Source organism: Grus americana, chromosome 3 (assembly GCF_028858705.1).
Source record: "Grus americana isolate bGruAme1 chromosome 3, bGruAme1.mat, whole genome shotgun sequence".
Taxonomy (NCBI): domain Eukaryota; kingdom Metazoa; phylum Chordata; class Aves; order Gruiformes; family Gruidae; genus Grus; species Grus americana.
In genome coordinates, this window is record NC_072854.1 from 1,730,158 (window position 1) to 1,750,030 (window position 19,873).

Below are 19,873 nucleotides of genomic sequence, written 5' to 3' on the forward strand. Positions count from 1 at the left end.
TCGAGCTCCACCCTGCAACGCCTTTTCTCCCGTGGGATTCTCTGGAAAGCCTTAGCGTAACCTGGAGAAGGTGGGGAGGAGCGGCTGCCCATGGCTGTACGTACCTGTGTCGGGTGGGAAGGGGTTTGGTGCGGTCACTGCGCCCCTGCCCTGCTGGGACGGCCCGCGGGCGTGCGGGCTGCTGCCGTTGCTCGTGGGACAAGGAACCGGCCGCAGCTGCGTTGGCTCCAGGGGGTCGCAGAACTCAAACGGGGTCCGACCAGGCTGCACGCCCTGCCCGCTGTTCATCGCTAAAGATTCAGTAAATTATATTAAAAAAAAAAAAAAAAAAGCACAAGTCAGATCTCTCCCCAAGACTCGTTGCGAGATCACTGGCGCTCGACAGATTCCTTGCCCTGCCAGGAAGGGAGCCGGCGTCGGTAAGTTCGGAGGGCAAGAAGGGGGTCGTGGTGGGACGTCACCTCGCCTAAAGCTGAAAGCTCGGTCCCACGTGCGGCTCGGTCACCCGCAGCCACCCCAGGGAAGCACCCCCAGGATCACAAGCAAGAGGTGATGGTGACAACAGCCCGCCGGCAGCACCGCAGCTCCTGCGGACCCAGGGGTCGGGCTGGCACCCGAAAACCAGTAGCTGGAGCTCAAAATAATCAGCTGGGCATAAAAATTAAAAATAATCAGCTGGATGGAAGAAAGGCAGGGAGGTTGCACCCACGTAATGTATAGAGAGAGGTTTGGAACCCTGCTGAAAGGAGGGTGTCGGCACCGGAGTGAGTTACAGGAGCGGAGGCACAGCTCCCTCGCTGGATGTGGCCACGCCGGCCGGGCTCTGCTCCCTCCAAGGGTGACCCCGGCGCGGGAGCCGTGCCCCCCGCTTTACATCTGTGCAGCTCTCATCTATCACCCGCTGCCTTTAAACCAATTAAAACGATGTCGTTAGGCCTTGCATTATTCTAATTTTCATTTAGGTAAGTTTTTGCAAGTTCAGCTGCAGTTTGCCATCAGGGAGCGCGTCTCGAATGCTCACGTCGCGCTGACAAATGAACACAAGAGGCAGCCTTGCAAGCAGGTGGCCACCAGCCGTGGCTGTTGGCAAGCCCTCTCCCAGCCAGCAGCACCTCTAAAACCTCGGCGACCGCCTCAGGGGTGCATCGCTGCCGCCCCGCACGAGTTAAACCCGACGGCCGTGCCTTCAGCGAGGCTGGTGGTGCCTCTCCTGGGCAGTGACTGCTATTTTAGACGCTGTCACCCAGGAGGGCAGCGCTTGGCGTTTCGCAGTCCCTGCCGCAACCGTGCTCACCCTCCTCCCCGCTCTAACTTGGATGCAGGATGCAGGATTCCCTTTCCTCCGAAGGCAGCAAGCCCCGCTCTTAATTATGTCGGAGCATTATGAGTGGCCCCGCTGCTGAAGGTACCAACCATCTCAGCCCTGAGACGAGAGGGTCCTTGGCAAAGAACGATTAGCCTTGAGCGGTAAGCTTAACGATGAAGCTCGGAGGTGATGGGCGAGTCGGTCCATGGCTACGGGGCTGGCAGCTCCTTCTCCCTTCCAGACTTTTCCCCGACGGAGGGGACCGCACAGCACGGCTCCCCGATGCCTCCGGGCTCGACGCAGCCATCGCTCCTCACCCTTCCTGCGTCCGTCTCTTACGCCCTACCCCGTGCATCTTCTGAGAGCGGACGCTGCAGTTTGTGAGACCCCTGACTCTTCCCCTGTGATTTGTCGCAGGCAGGGCGGTGTTGCAGCCCATAGCGCTTCGCTCCAGAGCCTGCCTGCGCCTCACAGAGGGGTTTTTGGGGGGGGTTAGAGACCTGCAAGCCATTGCTCAGCCAGTGGGCTCCCAGGTGGGCTTCACCCCACTTCACGGCACGGTTTTGGCCGTGCTCACACCACCCCGTTGCTTCTCCTTCTGCTGCGATGCCCCTACCCTTTTAGAGGCTCCGCTTCTGCAATCCGAGTCCTCCGAAAATATCCCAGCCCTGCCTGCCAGAGCCGCCTCGCGGGCTTCTCGCTGGGCTGGGACCCAAAACCTCGTCATCTCCATTAGCTGAATAAGTAACAGGATGATTCTCTCTCCCTGGGTAGGATGTGGACCAGCAGCTAACTGGTTTATACTGGGCCCTGCCCTGCTGCTCGCTCTTCCTTGCTCTGAAAGCTGCACTTCACCATTCAAGACTCGGCGCGATTTGCAGCGGCAGCGATACGGGGGATGCGACGGATAATTATATCCATGAAAAATCAAGCGCGGGATGGGAAAAGCCCCACGGGGCTGGGATCGGCTCCGGCACGCCGCCCCGGGGATGCCGTGGTACCGAAGGGCCGCAGGGCTTGGGGCTGGCATGGGGACATCCACCACGGCAAGCACACGGCGTGGGCTCTGAGTGAGCACGCCGCGATGGCAGGAGCCCCTGGGTGCAGTTATTTGGGCAAATTTCTGCTGCAGTTGGTAAAAGCTCGCTTTCCCCGCGGCGGGTGCGGGCGGGTTGCTGGGAATAGCTGGGACTCTGCTACTGCCCAGCCCCGAGGAGCCCCCGCTTGAGCCTCCAGCCACGGGGACCACGAACGCTTTTGCTACGTAACACCCTGAATTTATTATTTGCCTGCAGGCTCCTTCAGGAGAGAAATCCTAATCTTTTCTTTGGTAAAATTGCTCACTTAGGAGAAGTATCAGCTCTTTTTATTTTTTTTGTTTTGGTGCCTAGCAAAAGGTCCTGATGCTACACCTGAGCGTCCTGAGCCTCAGAGCCCTGTCTGGAAGAGACAGCTCTGCTTTGAAACCTCAAACGCCTCCGGCTGAGCCTGCCCGCTTCCTTGTGACCACGCACACGTCTCGGAGGGACTGGATCCTGTCCTACGTCACGGCTCACAGGGGACCGTGGGGCTCACAGCCACCAGCCGGCAAAGCCCAGGTCCCCCAGAGCGTCACCGGATCCAGGATGATGGTACCCCAACAGAGCCGGCGATGGAGGAGACCCTCCCCTGCCCACCACCCCGGCGTTCCCCAGGGATGGACACGTACGGTTGAGTCCCGCGGGGGCTCTGGCAGCGGTGCTGGGCTGCAGGGGGGCCGCCAGCATCTCCGGTTTGACGGCGACGCCGGCCACGCCGCTCTCGCTTCTCTCCGGTCCGCACAAGCCGGGCAGCTGAGCCGCCTTCTCCAGTGAGGGCAGGAGCTGGTCCAGCTGCTCCAGTTCGGCAGCAAACTAAGGAAGGAGAAAAAAAAATAAATCACAGGTGGATGATCGAGCCCAACGCACAACATCAGCGAGACCGAGCGCAGCTTTCACGTGCACGAACCCCCCCCGCCAACGCTGCTCCCCCCGCCCCGTCCCTTCGCTTGCCGAAACACCGAACATCTCACACAGCTGGAGAACCAGCCTCGCGCCCCTCTGCCCGGCCAGACACAGACCCTGCGGGGACAAGGACTGTCCCCCGCCGCACACGGGTCCCCACCGTGGAGCCCGGTCCTCGGCGGCAACTTCGAGACGGTTGTGTGCTGCAATTAGCATAATTATTAATGGTATATATAGCCTCCAGCTATTAAAACGGGAGATAATTTGCTTTGTTAATAGACATATGCTTACGCCCAAATTATAATAAAAAAGATGGTCTGTTCTAAGAAACAGAAGTGACTTCGGAACAAGCGTCCAAAGCTGATGCCGGCCTCGGGCACGTAATTACCCTCGGTGGGGTAGTAAAATATCATCCGGCTTTTCCAGCCTTCATCAGCGCTAAGAGTGGAAGAGGAGATGTTTAACCCCGGGGACTCAAATAAACGGGAAGGTTACTGGGAAAGGGATTTGCGCCAGTGGCTGTAAGAGCGGCGCTGTAAAGCAGCAGGTCGGGATTAAAGGGGCTGAGATAAATGAGCTTTGGCTGAAAAGAAAAACTATCTCGAGGGAAACCAAATGTTGGAAAATCTAAGGCTACACACCGCTTCCAGAAGAGCCCACCCTCGGCGCGAGGGAAAGCCTGGCCATTAACAGGGGGTAATTAATAGACGATAGCACTAGGGAGAAACTTTGCATTCGATAGAGGGAACGATGCTCCGGCGCGGAGAAGATGGAGGAATTTGGCAGGAATTGGGTTCCTGGCTTCGACCGGCCGAGACACGAGGCTGCAGCCGACAGTCCCTGCCCGCTGGCTTTGGGCATCCCTGGGATGGCTCGGCACTCCCCCGGCTGACGGAGCAGCATCCAAGACCTCTCACCAAGGTGACAGCTTTGTCCCTTGCCAGAAGAAATCATGGGAAGTTTCTCCCTAAATCCTAGCTGGAAATATTTCGTATCTCAGCTAAAATCCTCCAAACCGGTGGCAATCCCAATCGCCACTGCAGCCGCTTCCAGTTTCCCCTCCACGACGCAGGATCAGGAGGACAAAGCCCTCGGGAAGCTCCACCTTGGGAGGGACCCTCCGACAACGGCGGCTCCATTGAAACCACGAGCTCGATCCAGCATCCGAGACCCGAGAGACCCCGCTCACGCCCCCCGCCGTGGCAGAGATTTCCTTCTTGACCTTCACCGCTCCTTCTCCCCGCCCACTTCCCTACAGTCTCACGGGTAAACGCATTGGCATTTTTTATATCCGTGGCAGGGCACGCGCTTGTTTTTCCTTTACAGCGGCATTTCGTGAATTAAATGACGTTTAGATGACGCTGATGATGATAAGTGCACCGCGAGCGGCAGGCATCGATAGTACAATTTATAATGGACTAACCAGTCGTCGTCTTTTCCCCGGTACCCTTTCCATCAAACCCTAACCCAGAGCCCTGAGAAGCAGAATGTTCTCCTAAACCCAGGCTCAGAGAGAGAATTAAACGCAGCAAACTCAACTCCTGCAGCATGTCTCAACTCTTCCAAATAATGTAATTTCTCGACCAAGCAGAATTTCTTTAAAGCTCAAGTTCACGAAACAGAGAGAACTGAAGCAAACGGGAAGCAAAACGGATGGGGACGTGGGGTGGCTGAAGATTTCTGAGCAGCTTCTTTTTCCTCAAACCTCCGGCTCCCGACAGAAACAAGGTTCCAAAACCAGAGCCAACCAAAAGGCAAAGCAAAGGACACCATCTCATCTCTGCCCTTCACCCCTCGCCCAGCCGGCTCGCAGGATGCCCCAAGCGTGAAATCAGCTTGGCGAGGAGGTCAGAGATGCTTCCAGGTGGTATCCGCCCAGCAAACCTTCATCCCTGGCTGGACCTTCATGTGGAGCGGAGGAACTTCTCCTTTTAAGCCACTTGGGCAACAAAATACTTGCACAAATTAAATAAGCCCATGATTTTATTGCAAGCTTCAGATCATTTGAATTTCCTATGGAGCTCTGGTTCCTGGAGGCAGCTATTTCCATATGGATCTCTGGCTCTCTGTCATCACTCCTCTTTTTTTTCTTCTTTTCAAGAAAAGGATTCTACCCTGCTTGCGAAAACAAGCTGAAATGTAGATTCAGACCAAAAAGTGAACCAAAAAAGAAGGTAAAACTTTATTTTTTGTGGAATCACAGAACGGTTTGAGTTGGAAGGGACCTCTGAAGATCATCTAGTCCAACCCCCCCTGCCATGGGCCGGGACACCCTCCACTAGACCAGGTTGATCAGAGCCCCATCCAACCTGGCCTTGAACGCTGCCAGGGATGGGACATCCATGACTTCTTACAGATTCACACAGAATCCCAGACTGGTTGGGGTTGGAAGGGACCTCTGGAGATCATCTAGTCCAACCCCCTGCTAGAGCAGGATCACCCAGAGCAGGTCGCACAGGATCACGTCCAGGTGGGTTTTGAATCTCTCCAGAGAAGGAGACTCCACAACCTCTCTGGGCAGCCTGTCCCAGGGTTCGGTCACCCTCACAGTGAAGAAGTTTTTCCTCATGTTCAGATGGAACTTCCCGTGTTCCAGTTTGTGCCCGTTGCCCCTTGTCCTGTCACTGGGCACCACTGAGAAGAGTCTGGCCCCGTCCTCTTGACCCCCACCCTTTAGCTATTGATAAGTGTGGATCAGATCCCCTCTCAGCCTTCTCTTCTCCAGGCTAACCAGCCCCAGCTCTCTCAGCCTTTCCTCACACCAGAGATGCTCCAGGCCCATCCTCATCCTCGCAGCCCTCCGCTGGACTCTCCCCAGTAGTTCCCAGTCTGTCTGGAACTGGGGAGCCCAGCACTGGACACAGAACTCCAGATGTGGCCTCAGCAGGGCAGGGCAGAGCAGAGCAGAGGGGGAGGAGAACCTCCCTCGACCTGCTGGCCACGCTCTTCTCCATGCACCCCAGGACACCGTTGGCCGCCTTGGCCACGAGGGCACACCGCTGGTCATGGAGAGCTTGGTGTCCACCAGGACGTCCAGGCCCTTCTCCGCAGCGCTGCTTCCCAGCAGGTCACCCCCACCCTGTCCTGGTGCTGGGGTTATTCCTCCCTGGGTGCAGGACCCTACACTTGCCCTTGTTGAATTCCATTGGGTTCCTCTCCGCCCAACTCTCCAGCCTGTCCAGGTCTCGCTGAATGGCAGCGCAGCCTCCTGCTCTGTCGGCCTCTCCTCCCAGTTTGGGATCGCCACAAATCTGGCCGCCTCCTCCATGTGTGTGGAGCCTCCCAGGTGCAGGCAGCGCTGCCCACTCCCCAGCTTCCTGCTTGAGGGCAGATTTAAGACAACGGGACCTGAAGGAAAGTTTCCTCTTCACCTAGCTGAAGTTCAGCTCATGCTTTGAATCGCAAGGATGAAGAGCCCTTCCAAAACCTTGCTTATTCTTTTCCTTTCATTTTTTTTTGAACTCTCGTAATTCCTATTAGCTCTTTCCCAAACTCTACTCAAATATTTTTTGTTCTCACCCCACGAACAAGCGGCTCTGAGGAAACCCGGGGCGTTTCCATAGGATAAATCCAGAAAGGAAAGAATTCCTTCAAGGCTGAAAGCAAGCTGCAGATCGTGCCCCACAATTAGTATCGCTCCTAATTGACGTTTCAATTCTTAAAATAATCACACATGAAAACAAAAATCTAGCAAGAGCTAGATTTTATTCGAAATGGCAGCTCCCCCTCCCCACGCCTCACCAAAGCAGCTTCTAACAGAAACCACATGGAAACGAAACTCTGTGCTTAGCTGCTGAGCAGCGAAGGGTTGTTCGCTCCTCAGAAAATCCATTTTAAGACTCCGCAAACCCTCTCCAGCCTCTTTTCTTAACTCTTTGGAAGCACTCGGTACGGTCCAACGTATAATCCTGACGCTCTCCAGCTGCCTGGGGAGGGATACTTGGAACCGAAAAGCCACAAAGGAGCCTAAAAACGCTCTGCTGCTTCCAACAGCGCAGGAGAGGGGCTTAGAAACACATCCAGGCTCGAGTCCCCCAAGCTCTGTGCGCCTGTTTGTGAGCAGAGCACAATTAGCTAGCACAGCCTCGTTTAATTAATAGGGCTTTCTGCCCTCTCTGAAGGACGGTCCACCCGGAGCCATCACTGACAGCCAGCAAAGAGCCTGCCTGCATCCCCGGCCGGTGAGTGAATCCTGCACGCGGGTGTCCGGGAGGGCGGGCGAGCAAAGCTCTTCCTGTGTCCCGGCATTTTGCCTAATTTTGGCTACAGCCGTGCTGCCCGTCGTGCTCCCGGCTTCGTGAAAACAGGTTGGGGCGGCTCCGTCCAAGAGCCCGCCTATCTCCCGGCGGGATGCCGTGCCTTCCACCGGCGCATCGCGGCGGGTACCCGGCTCTACGGCAGGTTCGCTGCCCACCTGCAAGCTCCCGTGTGCCTCCCGAAAGAAGCACGGTCTTGATTTGGGTTTTCCTCATCCAGAGACACGTTAATCTAGATGATGGATCTCAAATGGGAGGTGATGGGGGAGGACGTACCGTCCAGCGAGCCGATGACACCAAGAAAGTACATTATAGAAAGAGGAGGAGTTGGATTCCCACTCGCCTATAGGATAACCGACCGCGACTCCCAAGCCAACTCTGCCCTTAACCTTCTTAAAAGACTTATCGTGCGCTTGTCATTCGAGGCTCTCCGAGCGCTCTGTTATTCGTCCCGCATCTCCAAAAGCCGGCGGCCTTTTTTGCCGCAGTCGGTAAGCAGGCGATCAGCCCCGCTCTTCATGTCAGCCGCTCTCTTCTCTTTGCTTAAAAAGGATTAAGCAGCCTTATCCGTGTTGCTATCTCCCCTGGCTTTCAAAAATAAGAAATCTCTTCTATTCATAGCTGCGTGTAATGAATATTTATACACCCAAATCTCTATTGCAGAGATCTGTCACTGGATTATTCAATTTAATAATACTTTCAGGATAACTAAAAGGCCCGTATAATTGCTAATCTCAGCCAACAAGAGAGCAAGGGATTGAAAATTCCCTGGGACGCGAGCCCTGAATGTGCCCAGAGATGCAGAATTAAGAACCTTTTTGCACGGCAACATGCACGTGGTCTTCTCCTCACTCAAACCCACCACCTGCAGTGATGTGCCAGGTTTCTTTCTTATTTTTATACACCCCGGTAATGTTCCTCCCTTCCCTTCCCACCATTGCCTTGAAGGTCTGAGCTGCCAAAATGTGAAGCATCTGGACAAAAAGGGATAGCGCTGGTGGCATCAGCGCTGGAGGAGGTGGCACCAGCACTGCAGAGGTGGCATCAGCACTGGAGAAGGTGGCATCAGCGCTGGAGAAGGTGGCATCAGTGCTGGAGAAGGTGGCACCAGCACAGAAGGTTGCTGCAGCCACAGGACATCTCCCCACCCTTCTCCCAGCCCCACCACCTTGCTGCGGAGGGAGCACGCCGGCAAGTTTGGGGGAAACTGCCCCCAAAACAGGACTTGTCGAGAGCATCCCACCAACACAGGACACAGATGGGTCAACTCACCTGGCCCTGTGTCTCCAGCTTGACCTCCTCCGCAGCAGGAGGTTTGGCTAGCGGCACCGGGGCCGTGTTACAGGGCTCCATCTGCTCCGTCTTCTCCACCTTCACCTTCACATCATCCAGGCTCAGCGCTGGGGCTGCAGCAAGCTCCTTCTCATCCTTGTCCAGCAGATAGCGCAGGAGTTGGTGATCCTTGACATCTTTTTTCTTCAGCGCATCCGGCTCCAGTTTGATGTCCGGGTTGCCCGGCAGCTGGCTCTGAGCCGTGGGGGTGGTGGCGGGGTTTGGGGCGTTCTCCTTCTTCTCGTGCTCCATGGCCAGGGTGGTAATATCAGAAGGGCTGCCCTCCTGAAGGAGTCTATGCAAGATCTTGTGCCGCTCGGTCAGCGAGCTGTGGGAGGAAGGGCAGGTGCTGCTGGGAGGGTTGCCGGAGGCCAAGGTGCCAGCGGTGCCTGCGCAGGCTAACGAATCTTTGCAGCTCGTATCCGCATCGGCGTGTCGAAGCTGCTGCTCCGCCGTGGTGGCCAGGAGCTGGACCAGCTTGTGGCTGGTGGCTTGGGAGCACTTGGTGTCCCCTTCCGAGAGCCTGTCGCCGGCGTGAAGCATGCCCGAGTCCAGCGGTTTGCCATCCCCCGAACCGCCGTCCGACTGGATCATCTCGCTCAGGATGGAGGCGATCTCTTTGCTGTCCTTCGACTCTGCTTTCATGGGTTGCATGGCGAGGCGGCCGGGCGAGCTCTGGGAGCTGAGCTGTCTCAACACGGGGGGTGGCGTGGAGTAGCCCACTGGCGTGCTGGGACCTTCGGTCAGCCCCTGCATAGAGTTTATGGGGGCGTTGGGAAAGGGTCTGGTGCCGGCGGTGCCGCCGCCGCCCCCGCCGCCGCTGTTGGCCATGCCCACGGGGGAGTGCATGGTGGGCATGGTGGGTGAGAAGGGATTGCTGGGCACTCTGGGCCTGGGCACCAGCCCTGGGCTGACCCGGTGCCTCGGAGACATGAACTGTGGTGGGGTAATCCCTGGACTATTCATGGGGGAGCTATTGAGGTTCAAAGTGTGGTTACTGTTCTGGGGACCGGCTTGTCCCTGGCTTAAGGCAACGTTGGCTCCTATCTGGTTCCCAGGTGAACACCCAAAGCTGGTTTGGCTGGTGCTGGAGTTGCTGTTGTGGAGGCCGGCGCCCGGCTGCTGGTTCACGTTGGTGGCCAACATGCTGCCGTTGGAGGGAGGGATGGAGGGTGGCAGGGCCATGCCTTGCCCCGGGGAGATGCTGGGGTTCAGCGAGGGGCTGACCCGGGGAAGGGACATCGTCGAGTTAGTGTTCTCCTGGGGTGAGAGCATGCCGTGATCCCTGCGGGAGACGAAAAGGAGAGGAAAAGTCACAAGAGGCCCGTCCATGTCGCAGAGCTCTAAAGCCCCACTCCACCAGCGCTTCTGGATCCATTTCAGTAGCATGGATGGAGTGCAGCAGCTTCAGCATCCCTCCAGAAACCTGACGCTGCTCAGGATTGCAGCCGCTTGCCGGCTAAACCTTCTCTGGGTCTTACGTTCCCACATGGCTGGAGGAGGACCATGCTCCAACAGCATTCCCTTCCACCCCGGCCCCTCGTGTTCCTCCAGCATAGCCCAGGTCCTCAGCCTCACCTCTCCCTGTCCCGCCAGTTCGTCAGCGCCTCTCCCTCCCCAAGTATTTTAAGTTCTCCAGGGCAAGGCAGAAATCTGAAGCACGTCTATAAACCTCCGCCTGAACTCCCGGGGCCACCTCTTTGCAAAACAAGAATAATCAAAGAGCAACAGAGCTGCCATCATGCTGGTTTTCAGCCTCAGATTCCCCACGGGGATCACATCTCCAAACCAGCACCACAGAGCACCGGTGGACCCTCCTTCCGCTGCAGGGAACAGGCACTTTGATTCCCGGATCGCCCTGGCACGGCTCGGTAGCGGCGGGGTGGGGACGTACCTGTCGATGACGTGGATGCCCATGATGAAGGGCTGCATCTCCGGGCTGGAGGGGTAGCAGAGCTTACACTTGGTGTGGGCACTAAGCACTGTCCCATCACTCAAGGTGAATCGATAGGAGGGGCTGAAGGCCGTGCCGCGTGTCATCACTGAAGGAGACAACCAGAAACACAAGAACCCCCCTTAGAAACTCAAACCAGAACCCACAACACCCTACAAGCACCAGGAGGAGGATGGAGGGAGCAGAGGAGAGGGAGAACCTGCCTGGGACAACCACCTTCCCCGCAAACAAACCACACGCTGCGTGTCGGCTAACCCCAGAGAATAAGAGGGGTACGAATAACCACGGCGGGACGGAAATCCTCCCAGCTGCTTCTCCAGCTCCAAACCCGTGTCCTGCAGCGGGTGAATCTAAATCCATCCAGCACCGTCCCTGAGTGCTCAGAGCTTCCGAAGGGGCAACGGCTCAATCGCCAGCGCACGCCACACAAGCTGATGAAGCCCAGCCAGGCTGGGAAGGTGCAGCAGGACGCTGCCGCTGCCACCCTGGCAGAGTTACAGCTCTCCGGAGGCCGAGCGACCTCCTGCTCCCACGTTCCTGCCTTCCCCACATCCCTCTTGGGAGCATCCTCGCCGACACAGCAAAGATGCTCACGAAAGAGCCGTCAGAGCAAAGACGCTCGTGAAAGAGTCGACGCAGCAAAGGTGCTCGTGAAAGAGCTTCCACTTCTTCTGCTTAGACACTGAGGATGGCGTTTGCAGATGGCACAGGAAAACAAATTTATAATAATCGCATTTAGCTCCTATTTGTCTCAATTCTGTATTTCCTGAAAGGTGTGAGGGAACCTCCCGGCTGGAGGAGCTCCTCCAGTGTTACTCAGCCCTTTCCCCTCTTCCCTTTGGCACTTTGTGATTATTATTGCAGCATTTGTTTTTCCAGAAATCACTTCTCCAGCAAGGAGGACCGTGCCCTGGCTTCTCCTTGCAGCTCCCGCTGCTCGGCAGGAGAGCGCGCCAGCGAGGAAGAAGAGCCCGTTACCTTCTTGAAAGAGCTGTTTGGCGTAAGACGGCTCTCTGCCCTGCGGCTGGAAGAAAGCGTAGATGCATTTCCGCACCAAATCCTCCCAGCCCGTCCTGCCGGCGGCTCTCAGGGAACTGGTGTCAATGGAGATAATTTTACCTGGGCGGAAAGAGAGAGAGAAGCCACGTTACTCAAGCACAGCATGAGAAGTCCCTCAGCACAAATAGGTCCATAAATGTGGAAAATGAAGCCACCTCCTGTTTGCGTCAGGCAGCGGTGGCAGGAGCACACAGGGAGGTCCTCCAGAAGGAGGTGGAGGTTCAAGGAGTTTGCTCTGGAGCATCCATCCACCTCTATGCACACCTTGGCCAGCCGAAGCCGATGTGAAACCTTTGTGCGAAGGGACCCTCACCGCTCCAGGGCTGGGGTCCCAGGATTGACACCCTCACCCGGTGGGACACCCTGCCAGCCACCTCGCCCACACCTGGACCTGCTGCCTGCTTTCTCCCTCGACGTGAAACACCAGAAAGCTTTGCGGGCTGTTTACAGCCGTGGGCAGGGAGCAGCGAGCAAGGAAAACGCTCGTTAAGGATTTTCATGCTGCGGGGAAGTCCAGGGTGACGATTAACTACCAGAAAGAAGGTCACCAGAGTGGCTACAAAGCAGTATTGGGCTGAGAGCAAACCCGAATCCGAAAGGTGATGACTGTTTCATTCCCATCATCCAGCAACCTCAACAACCCCCGAAACGCGACAGAGCAGAGCGGGGCTGCGTGCCCGGCATGGCTCTCGTGTACTGGATCAGTTGAGTTGTAAACTCGGTGGAGGTGCCTCCAGCTGAGGTGTCACCCACGTCGGTCTTAGCAGGCAGCACTGCCGTTTGCAAAGGACAGGACCATGCTCGTGCTACGGGGTCCTGCGCTGCACCGCTGGCCTCTGACCCCTGGGGACAACAAATCCTCCGGAGCCAGGGCTCCCCGGCATCGCTGGGACGTTACCTGTGGTGTCTTGCTTGGTCACGAAGGATTCGGAAGGGGTGACGGCTGCCGGTCGAGGTAATCGTCTCGCGATGCATATCAGACACGACTGGAAATCTGCCAAAGCAGGAGAAGGCACCGGGAACATGAAATTCGGACGTTACAACCACCGTTTGCGATTCAACGTTTTAATTAAAATACCACTGCTGGGCTTGATTGCCGTGTCCTGCCCTGGAAGTCTTTACCCCGAGCAATCCTCCGGCCCCTCAAAGCGAGTAGGCTTCTTCTAAACTCTATAAAGTTTGCTGGAAAAGAGGTTTCCACTGCTTGGAGAAATTAATTGTAAAGGCTTTTCAGATCTGGCAGTATCGTACAATAAAAGTCAGCACTAAAAGCCAGCAACTGTCAGCTTCAGGCAAAGTATTTGGTCATAAAATACCATAATTTATTCCTTCCAGTCATGATCTCCTGTGTAAACCGCAATGGATTAATCCAGCTAATGCGCTGGAAAATAATAGCTGGGACACCCAAAGGAGAGGTAGGGCACTTGCAGGAAAGCAACAGCCCCCGCGGCGCCGAGGGAACCCTGCCTGTCCCCCGGTCCCCGGGCAGAGATCTGCCTGCAGGCAGCTGATTCAGCCCAAAACCGGGCGGGCAGCACCGCGGTCTGGCAGCAGCGAAGGCACGAGGTGGGGTGTCGGGCACCCATGTCACTCGCCGGGACAGTCCTGCAGCCAACGAGATTTGGTGGGTGATGAAATATTGCTCCTTCCGTGAGGAATGCCGGCTGCAAGCAGCCCCGGAGGCAGCTCTGGAGGGCCGGGGAAGCCGGGATGGCCGGAGGGCATCGGCCCGGAGAGGGAAGGGGAGCGAGAAGCTCCAGGGAACTTCAGGCGTCTGCCCCGGGGTCTTCCCCGTGCCGGGCATCGTCTGTGCCGGGCCAGGAGTAACCCCCAGGCAGCCCTCAGAGTGGTGGCTGGTCATCCTCCTGCCTGCACTGCCAGCCCCACCCTGCTCCTCCTGCCTGCACTGCCATCCTCACCCTGCTCCTCCTGCCTGCACTGCCAGCCCCACCCTGCTCCTCCTCCTGCCTGCACTGCCATCCTCACCCTGCTCCTCCTGCCTGCACTGCCAGCCCCACCCTGATCCTCCTGCCTGCACTGCCAGCCCCACCCTGCTCCTCCTGCCTGCACTGCCAGCCCCACCCTGCTCCTCCTCCTGCCTGCACTGCCATCCTCACCCTGCTCCTCCTGCCTGCACTGCCAGCCCCACCCTGATCCTCCTGCCTGCACTGCCAGCCCCACCCTGCTCCTCCTGCCTGCACTGCCATCCTCACCCTGCGCCTCCTGCCTGCACTGCCAGCCCCACCCTGCTCCTCCTGCCTGCACTGCCATCCTCACCCTGCTCCTCCTGCCTGCACTGCCAGCCCCACCCTGATCCTCCTGCCTGCACTGCCAGCCCCATCCCACTCCTCCTGCCTGCACTGCCATCTCCACCCCAGTCCTCCTGCCTGCACTGCCATCCTCACCCTGCTCCTCCTGCCTGCTCTGCCAGCCCCATCCCACTCCCCCTCCTGCCTGCACTGCCATCTCCACCCCAGTCCTCCTGCCTGCACTGCCATCCTCATCCTGCTCCTCCTGCCTGCACTGCCAGCCCCATCCCACTCCTCCTGCCTGCACTGCCATCCTCACCCTGCTCCTCCTGCCTGCACTGCCAGCCCCGTTTTGGTCCTCCTCCTGCCCGCCCTGCCCGAACGCTGGGTCGGAAGCAGAGGATGCTCTCCCCTACCTTCTCCTTCCTCCTTGAAGGACTTGGGCTGGGAGACGGTGAAGCACTGCATCACCTCGTAGCGCTGACGAGCCTCCTGGTTCTCCGCACCCGGCTCGTCGGGCGGCCGGATCAGCATCCTGCAGCTGAAGGTATGGCTGTTGCGCCTGGTCGCTTCTTGAGGCCAAGGAACTCCATTTACTGGAGAAAGGAGGAGAAGAGGGGTTGTTAGGAGCTGCGCTGTGCACACCTCTCCCCCCCGCGACTTCCCGAGGAGCCCTCGGATAAGGGGACAGAAGGAAAAGCGCCGGCATGGGGGAAGAAACCAGCTCGCTGCCCAGGTCAGGGGCGAGCCGAGAGCAGAGCCGGGGGCAGAGCCCTCCCCGTCAGCCCCCGGGGCTCCTTCAGACCTGCTGAAGACCCCGTGCCCAGACCCACGCTGCCAGCCAAGCCCTAAGAGCACCTACAACCCCAGCTGAGATAAGCACACGTCATCAGGAGAGTCATGGCAGGAACTGCTCCTTACATCGCTGGTAGGTTCTCTCATCTCTATCTTATGGGCAGGGAAACTGAGGCACGGGGTCTCTGAGTCACTTCCAGAGCTCGGGAAGACTCCTGCCTCTTGCTGGTGTACTTGAAAAGCCCCCAAAACGACGCTCCCGGGACTTCTCCAGCAAGTCCAGCCGAGCATCTCCATAGAAATGAATTTTTTCCTGGCGTCCTCCCCATTTCTGGGGTAAGTAAGCAGCGAGACCTTCTGGTACTGCAGCAGTGAAAACCTTCCCCTTTGATTTTTTGTTTTTTCTATAACTTGGCTTTTTCCAAAAACCTCTGGGCACCAGTTGAAAGATTTTGCTAACCCTCTTACAACATCTCCGTGGATATCCGTATGCAACCCGAGTGATTTTGCCACCAGCAGATTATCAAGTTTTCGTGCAACCTGATCTACGAGAAGAGCGGAGGGGCTTGTAACATCCAAGGAAAGACAAAATACGCAGCCTTGCACTGGGTAACCGCCGGGAAAAGACGATGCCTGAACCTCTACAGGCTCAATCTGCTGAGTGCCTGTAGATTTGGGTGGTTAAGATGTATTTACCCAGAAGGAAGACAAGCGTGAATTAAAAAAAAAAACCAAAACCCAACGTATTTTTAAGTCAAGCTACTTGGAAAAGGCTCATCGTCCTTTTGTGTTTCTTCAAAGATGTGAGTGGATGTGGATGAGGGATCAGTGATGTCACACCCATGTCAGCCACCCGGGGATGCTCGTCTCCAGTCGAGGAGTAAAACCTTCTGCTTCGGTTGCTTCCAACACCCCACAAGTGCCTTCACCAAGTGATGCTTCCTCCCACCCTCCCAACTCTTTGTTCTCCCGGTGTGGGGACCACCATGAGCTCACCGCTTGGACCACGGCCCACACACGCCAAGGTGCAGCACATCTCCACGCTTGATACTTGGGCTCTGCAACCAGCTGGGGACAACCCCGCTCCAGTTGGGAGGACATCCCAAATGAACTGGGAAAAGCCAACGGGCTCAGTCCCCCAAATCAACACCTCATAATCCTCCTCCTCGTCTCCCTGAAGCTCCTACGTGTGGCCCTCGCTTCGGGCAGGCAACTCGGTTCTTCCCACCCACGAGCCAAAGTCGAATGCAAAAGTTTTCTTAGTTGAGAAAGACAAAGGGAAGATGACTTGAATTTTGTCATCCACCAGTGATTTATTCAGAAATCTGATATTGATTTTTCACTGGTAGGATGTATTTCACTAGGAAAAGGTTTATGGATCATTACCTGGCGTGGGTATATCTCTGAATTTCACAGTGAGCAATATAAAAAATAATAATATCTATAAATAATATATATAAACCCCAATATAAGCCCAGCATCACCAAAGACACAACAGCATTTTTGACAGCACTATCCAAGAACCAGCTGATAAAAAAACCCCACCTCAAGGGTTTTCTTACCCAGAGACTTCGGCAACAAGTTCTTGACGAACTCGGCGTGGTCCCCCACGTGCAGGATGCTGTAGACACTGGTGTTCATGAGCTCCTCCTGGTTATAGCCCAGGTAGCTGGTCACGTTCTCGGAGACGAAGACGATCCTCCCTTCGCGGTTCACGACGAAGAAGAAGCCGTCCAACGCCTGTAAGTGGAATAAACCCGGGCAGCGTCCATGGCAGCGGGGCCCGGAGCGGGTCAGGATGCTCCTTGACCACAGGCAACCTTCCTCTGCCTCTCGCGCCTTGGCTTCAGCCCCCCTTGGCGTTACAGCAGGGAGCCGCCAACGGCACATTTGCTTAAAGACATAGTCAGGTCTGCAACCTCCTCCGTGACGGATGTCCCGGCCACTAAGGACGGTGCCAACGGAGGAGAAACAATCCTCTTCCAAGGGCCAGAGCAGTCAGGAAGACTCGGATTTGGCAAGCTGCTGAAATTAAGCATATGCCCGATTTGCTTAATTACAGCCCCAAAATGACAATCTTTGCGTCAGGCAGAATAACAGGTTTTTTCATGCATTTAGGATGCAAAGTGGCAGATTCAGCTCTGGAATCGAATGGAGGAGGGCAAGCACGACCCGGACCCAATCATGCAACACGGGGAGATCTTCTGCTTATTTTAACGAGGACACCATCAAGGTTTTTCATTCACTGCCGTGGCACAGGGGTACATCAGAGCTGCAGAGGCCGGAGCTTGCGTAAGGAGCCCTTGAGGAGGCTGATGGCTGTTTTGCACTTTTCCAAGCATGCATCACCTAAAATGTTTCATCCAGGCAGGATTTGGTTTTCCTGGAGTGTCCTTCCTACCTGTACTGCTCATCAACAGCAAGCTCTGGTGGACCGGGATCCTGCAACTAGATCTGGCCGTGTCCCGGAGTGGCAGATGGTGCAGGGACAGGAGAAACTCGCGATGCCCAAAAATTGGTACCCGCGGCATCGCCCTCTCCTCCCCGTCCTCCCGCCCCTGTGCCAGCAGAGAGTTCCTCTGACGGGGAGCAGGCTTTATTTAATACAGTTTCTAAAAATCAGGTTTTGCTGTAGAGCAACATTAAGCGCAAGAAACAGGAAGTATTTAAAAAAGAAAAAAAAAAAAAGAGAGAGAAAGAAATCTTTTGTCAAAACGGTTCTGGCAGATCGGCTGCAATTTCCCTCATTCCCTGCTGTTGCCAAGACAACCAGCCTTTGCACTTCGGGCACCCAAAAAAAAAAAAAAAAAAAAAAAAAGTCCCAGGCCGGATGGTAAACCCACCTGGCCCCTTCTCCCCAGGTGATGCTGGTTTCGGGGGGCCGGGGGAGCAGGGAAGGGGCAGGGGAGCTCCGGGGCGGCAGCCGGTGGGGACCCAGCTTGGACACCTCCCCTGTAGCCCTCATTCCTCCAGCAGCAACGCTCAGCATTTCTCCGTGGTTTAAAATATTCCATTACCTTAGCAGCCCAACCGCTTACGGAAATCAAGGCCAAACAACAGGTCAAGAGGCAAAAAAATTTCCTAAAAATGAAGGAGATGCTTTTTAACAGCCCTTTTCATCTCCGCCTTTCCGAGCGGGGTTTGAAAACCCCGCCTGAGCCCAGGGCATCCAGAAGAAGCTGGAAGTCACTTTGGGAATGTTTTTTAGGCGTGGGAGGCTGCGGATCGCTTGGGGTCCAGTGAAATCATTAATTAATGATTTAAAATAAAAAATAAACTCGGCAGGGTAGGGGCTCGGCATCCTCAAAGCGCTTCGTGCAGCCACGGATGCCTCGTAGCACGGGCACGGATCGGGGTCAGCATCTCAAGCGCGCGGCTCCCCGCACGAGGAGACCAATTAGGAAATGATTACTCAGCCTGTATAGATAATAACCGTAATCTAAACATGGATTTTAAATCAAATAACACAGGGTGGGTTGTTTACAAAGCAGCATCGACCGAGCAGTAGCGCACCTCTGCGTTCCTTCCCGCGGAAAGGATGCATCGATACCTGGCCCAAGCACACGGGGTAGTTTTTCCTCATGAGCTAGCTGATTTAATTAATTTCCTTTTCTTTATGACGACCTTAGGTTTTCCAGGGCCGTTTCTATTACCGATGTGCCGCTACCCCTACTTTGCCCCGAGGGACTCCGCTCCCCATCACCCAAGGTGCCGGCTACCTCCAGGGCTCCCGGCCACAAACCGCGTATCCCCACGTGTGGCCACGGCCACGGCCACGAGGGGATGGACCCCGGCTGAACGATGCTCTGGTGAGCCAGCTGGCGCCACGTTCATCATTCAAGCGATGTAAAGGCACGTTCCCAAGACGGCACTGCGAAATACGTGGCTTTACTGTGGAGGTAGGGACGCTGCTCTCTCTCACGGTTTTTTTTTTGCTCTGCCACCGCTCTCGGAGGATGCCTTCTCCCAATATAACCCAAATACTGGGGGTTTGTTGAGGATCTGCCGCCTTCTCCTGCATCACTTTCTGTTCCCATGCCTGATTCTAGCACCCAGCACACTCCTCAAAACCCACGTGCCTTTCCCAGCCTGATTTCTAAGCTCCTTCTGCATTTTTGCCCCCGTTACACCAAGCACCCCGTAACCAAGCTGCCAACTCCCTACTAACTCCATCCACGAGCTTCCAGCACCCACTTTCCACCCTCTCCTCAAGTCAGACCCTTCCTTTGGCGCCGACCCCCCTTCCCATCCCTTCTTCATTAACTCCCCCAGCTGCAGAGTCACCTCTTGCAGAGTTTTATTAATTTTGACGCCTTCACTCCAGGGGAGACGGAGAGGGATTAAGCGGGACAGGAAGAGCAGGCAGGAGAGCTCCCCACGGCCTCCGAGCATCTTTCGGAGATGCAGAAGAGGCCAAAAACGTGTGTGGATGGGGGGTCTCTCTCTGCCCGGGTATCCTGAAAGCCAGGCTGGCTTTCTGTCTCAGAAACGATGCCGCGTTTCACCTCCCAGCTGTCGGGCTCCCAACAGAAACCACGGAGTAAATCGTCGGACTGTGTCATGTCAGCAATTATGCTCTTACAGTTAATTAAATGAATCAGATGACGATGTTGCTTCCTTTCGGTCTTTGAATGTGTCATTTTATCGGGCGGTTTCAACGCAAGAGGCAGCTGCGGGATGGTGCTGAACCCCCCTCCAGCCCCAACTGCAACCACCCCCTGTGAAACTACCAGCTGAACGATTTAGGATTTGAAGTTTCTCTCTGAGGCTTCTGATATAATATAATAACCGTTATACAATAACCAGAAGGTTATTATACATATAAGATGGTCCCGTCAGGTCCAACTCTGACCTTCCTCCAGAGATATGATTATTTCTGATTTACTGACATCAAGCAAAATGTGGGGCGCCCTCCTCATCCTCCCTGTTTTCCAGAGGAC

General features: G+C 55.9%; 1 protein-coding gene across 9 annotated transcripts in view; it reads right to left on the reverse strand.

The window, feature by feature from the left end:
* NCOA1 (nuclear receptor coactivator 1) overlaps window positions 1-19,873 on the reverse strand; it is a 185,237-nt gene that overhangs the window by 16,999 nt on the left and 148,365 nt on the right. For 8 of the 9 annotated variants that reach the window (XM_054821098.1, XM_054821099.1, XM_054821094.1 and 5 more), the window contains 8 exons: window positions 16,496-16,673; window positions 14,555-14,734; window positions 12,788-12,883; window positions 11,809-11,949; window positions 10,771-10,918; window positions 8,817-10,161; window positions 3,015-3,198; window positions 105-290 (listed from right to left, as the gene is read on the reverse strand). In XM_054821098.1, the coding sequence (XP_054677073.1) occupies window positions 105-290; window positions 3,015-3,198; window positions 8,817-10,161; window positions 10,771-10,918; window positions 11,809-11,949; window positions 12,788-12,883; window positions 14,555-14,734; window positions 16,496-16,673 (2,458 nt within the window). The remainder of the gene's footprint in view (window positions 1-104; window positions 291-3,014; window positions 3,199-8,816; window positions 10,162-10,770; window positions 10,919-11,808; window positions 11,950-12,787; window positions 12,884-14,554; window positions 14,735-16,495; window positions 16,674-19,873) is intronic. The other variant, XM_054821103.1, reaches the window with a different exon arrangement.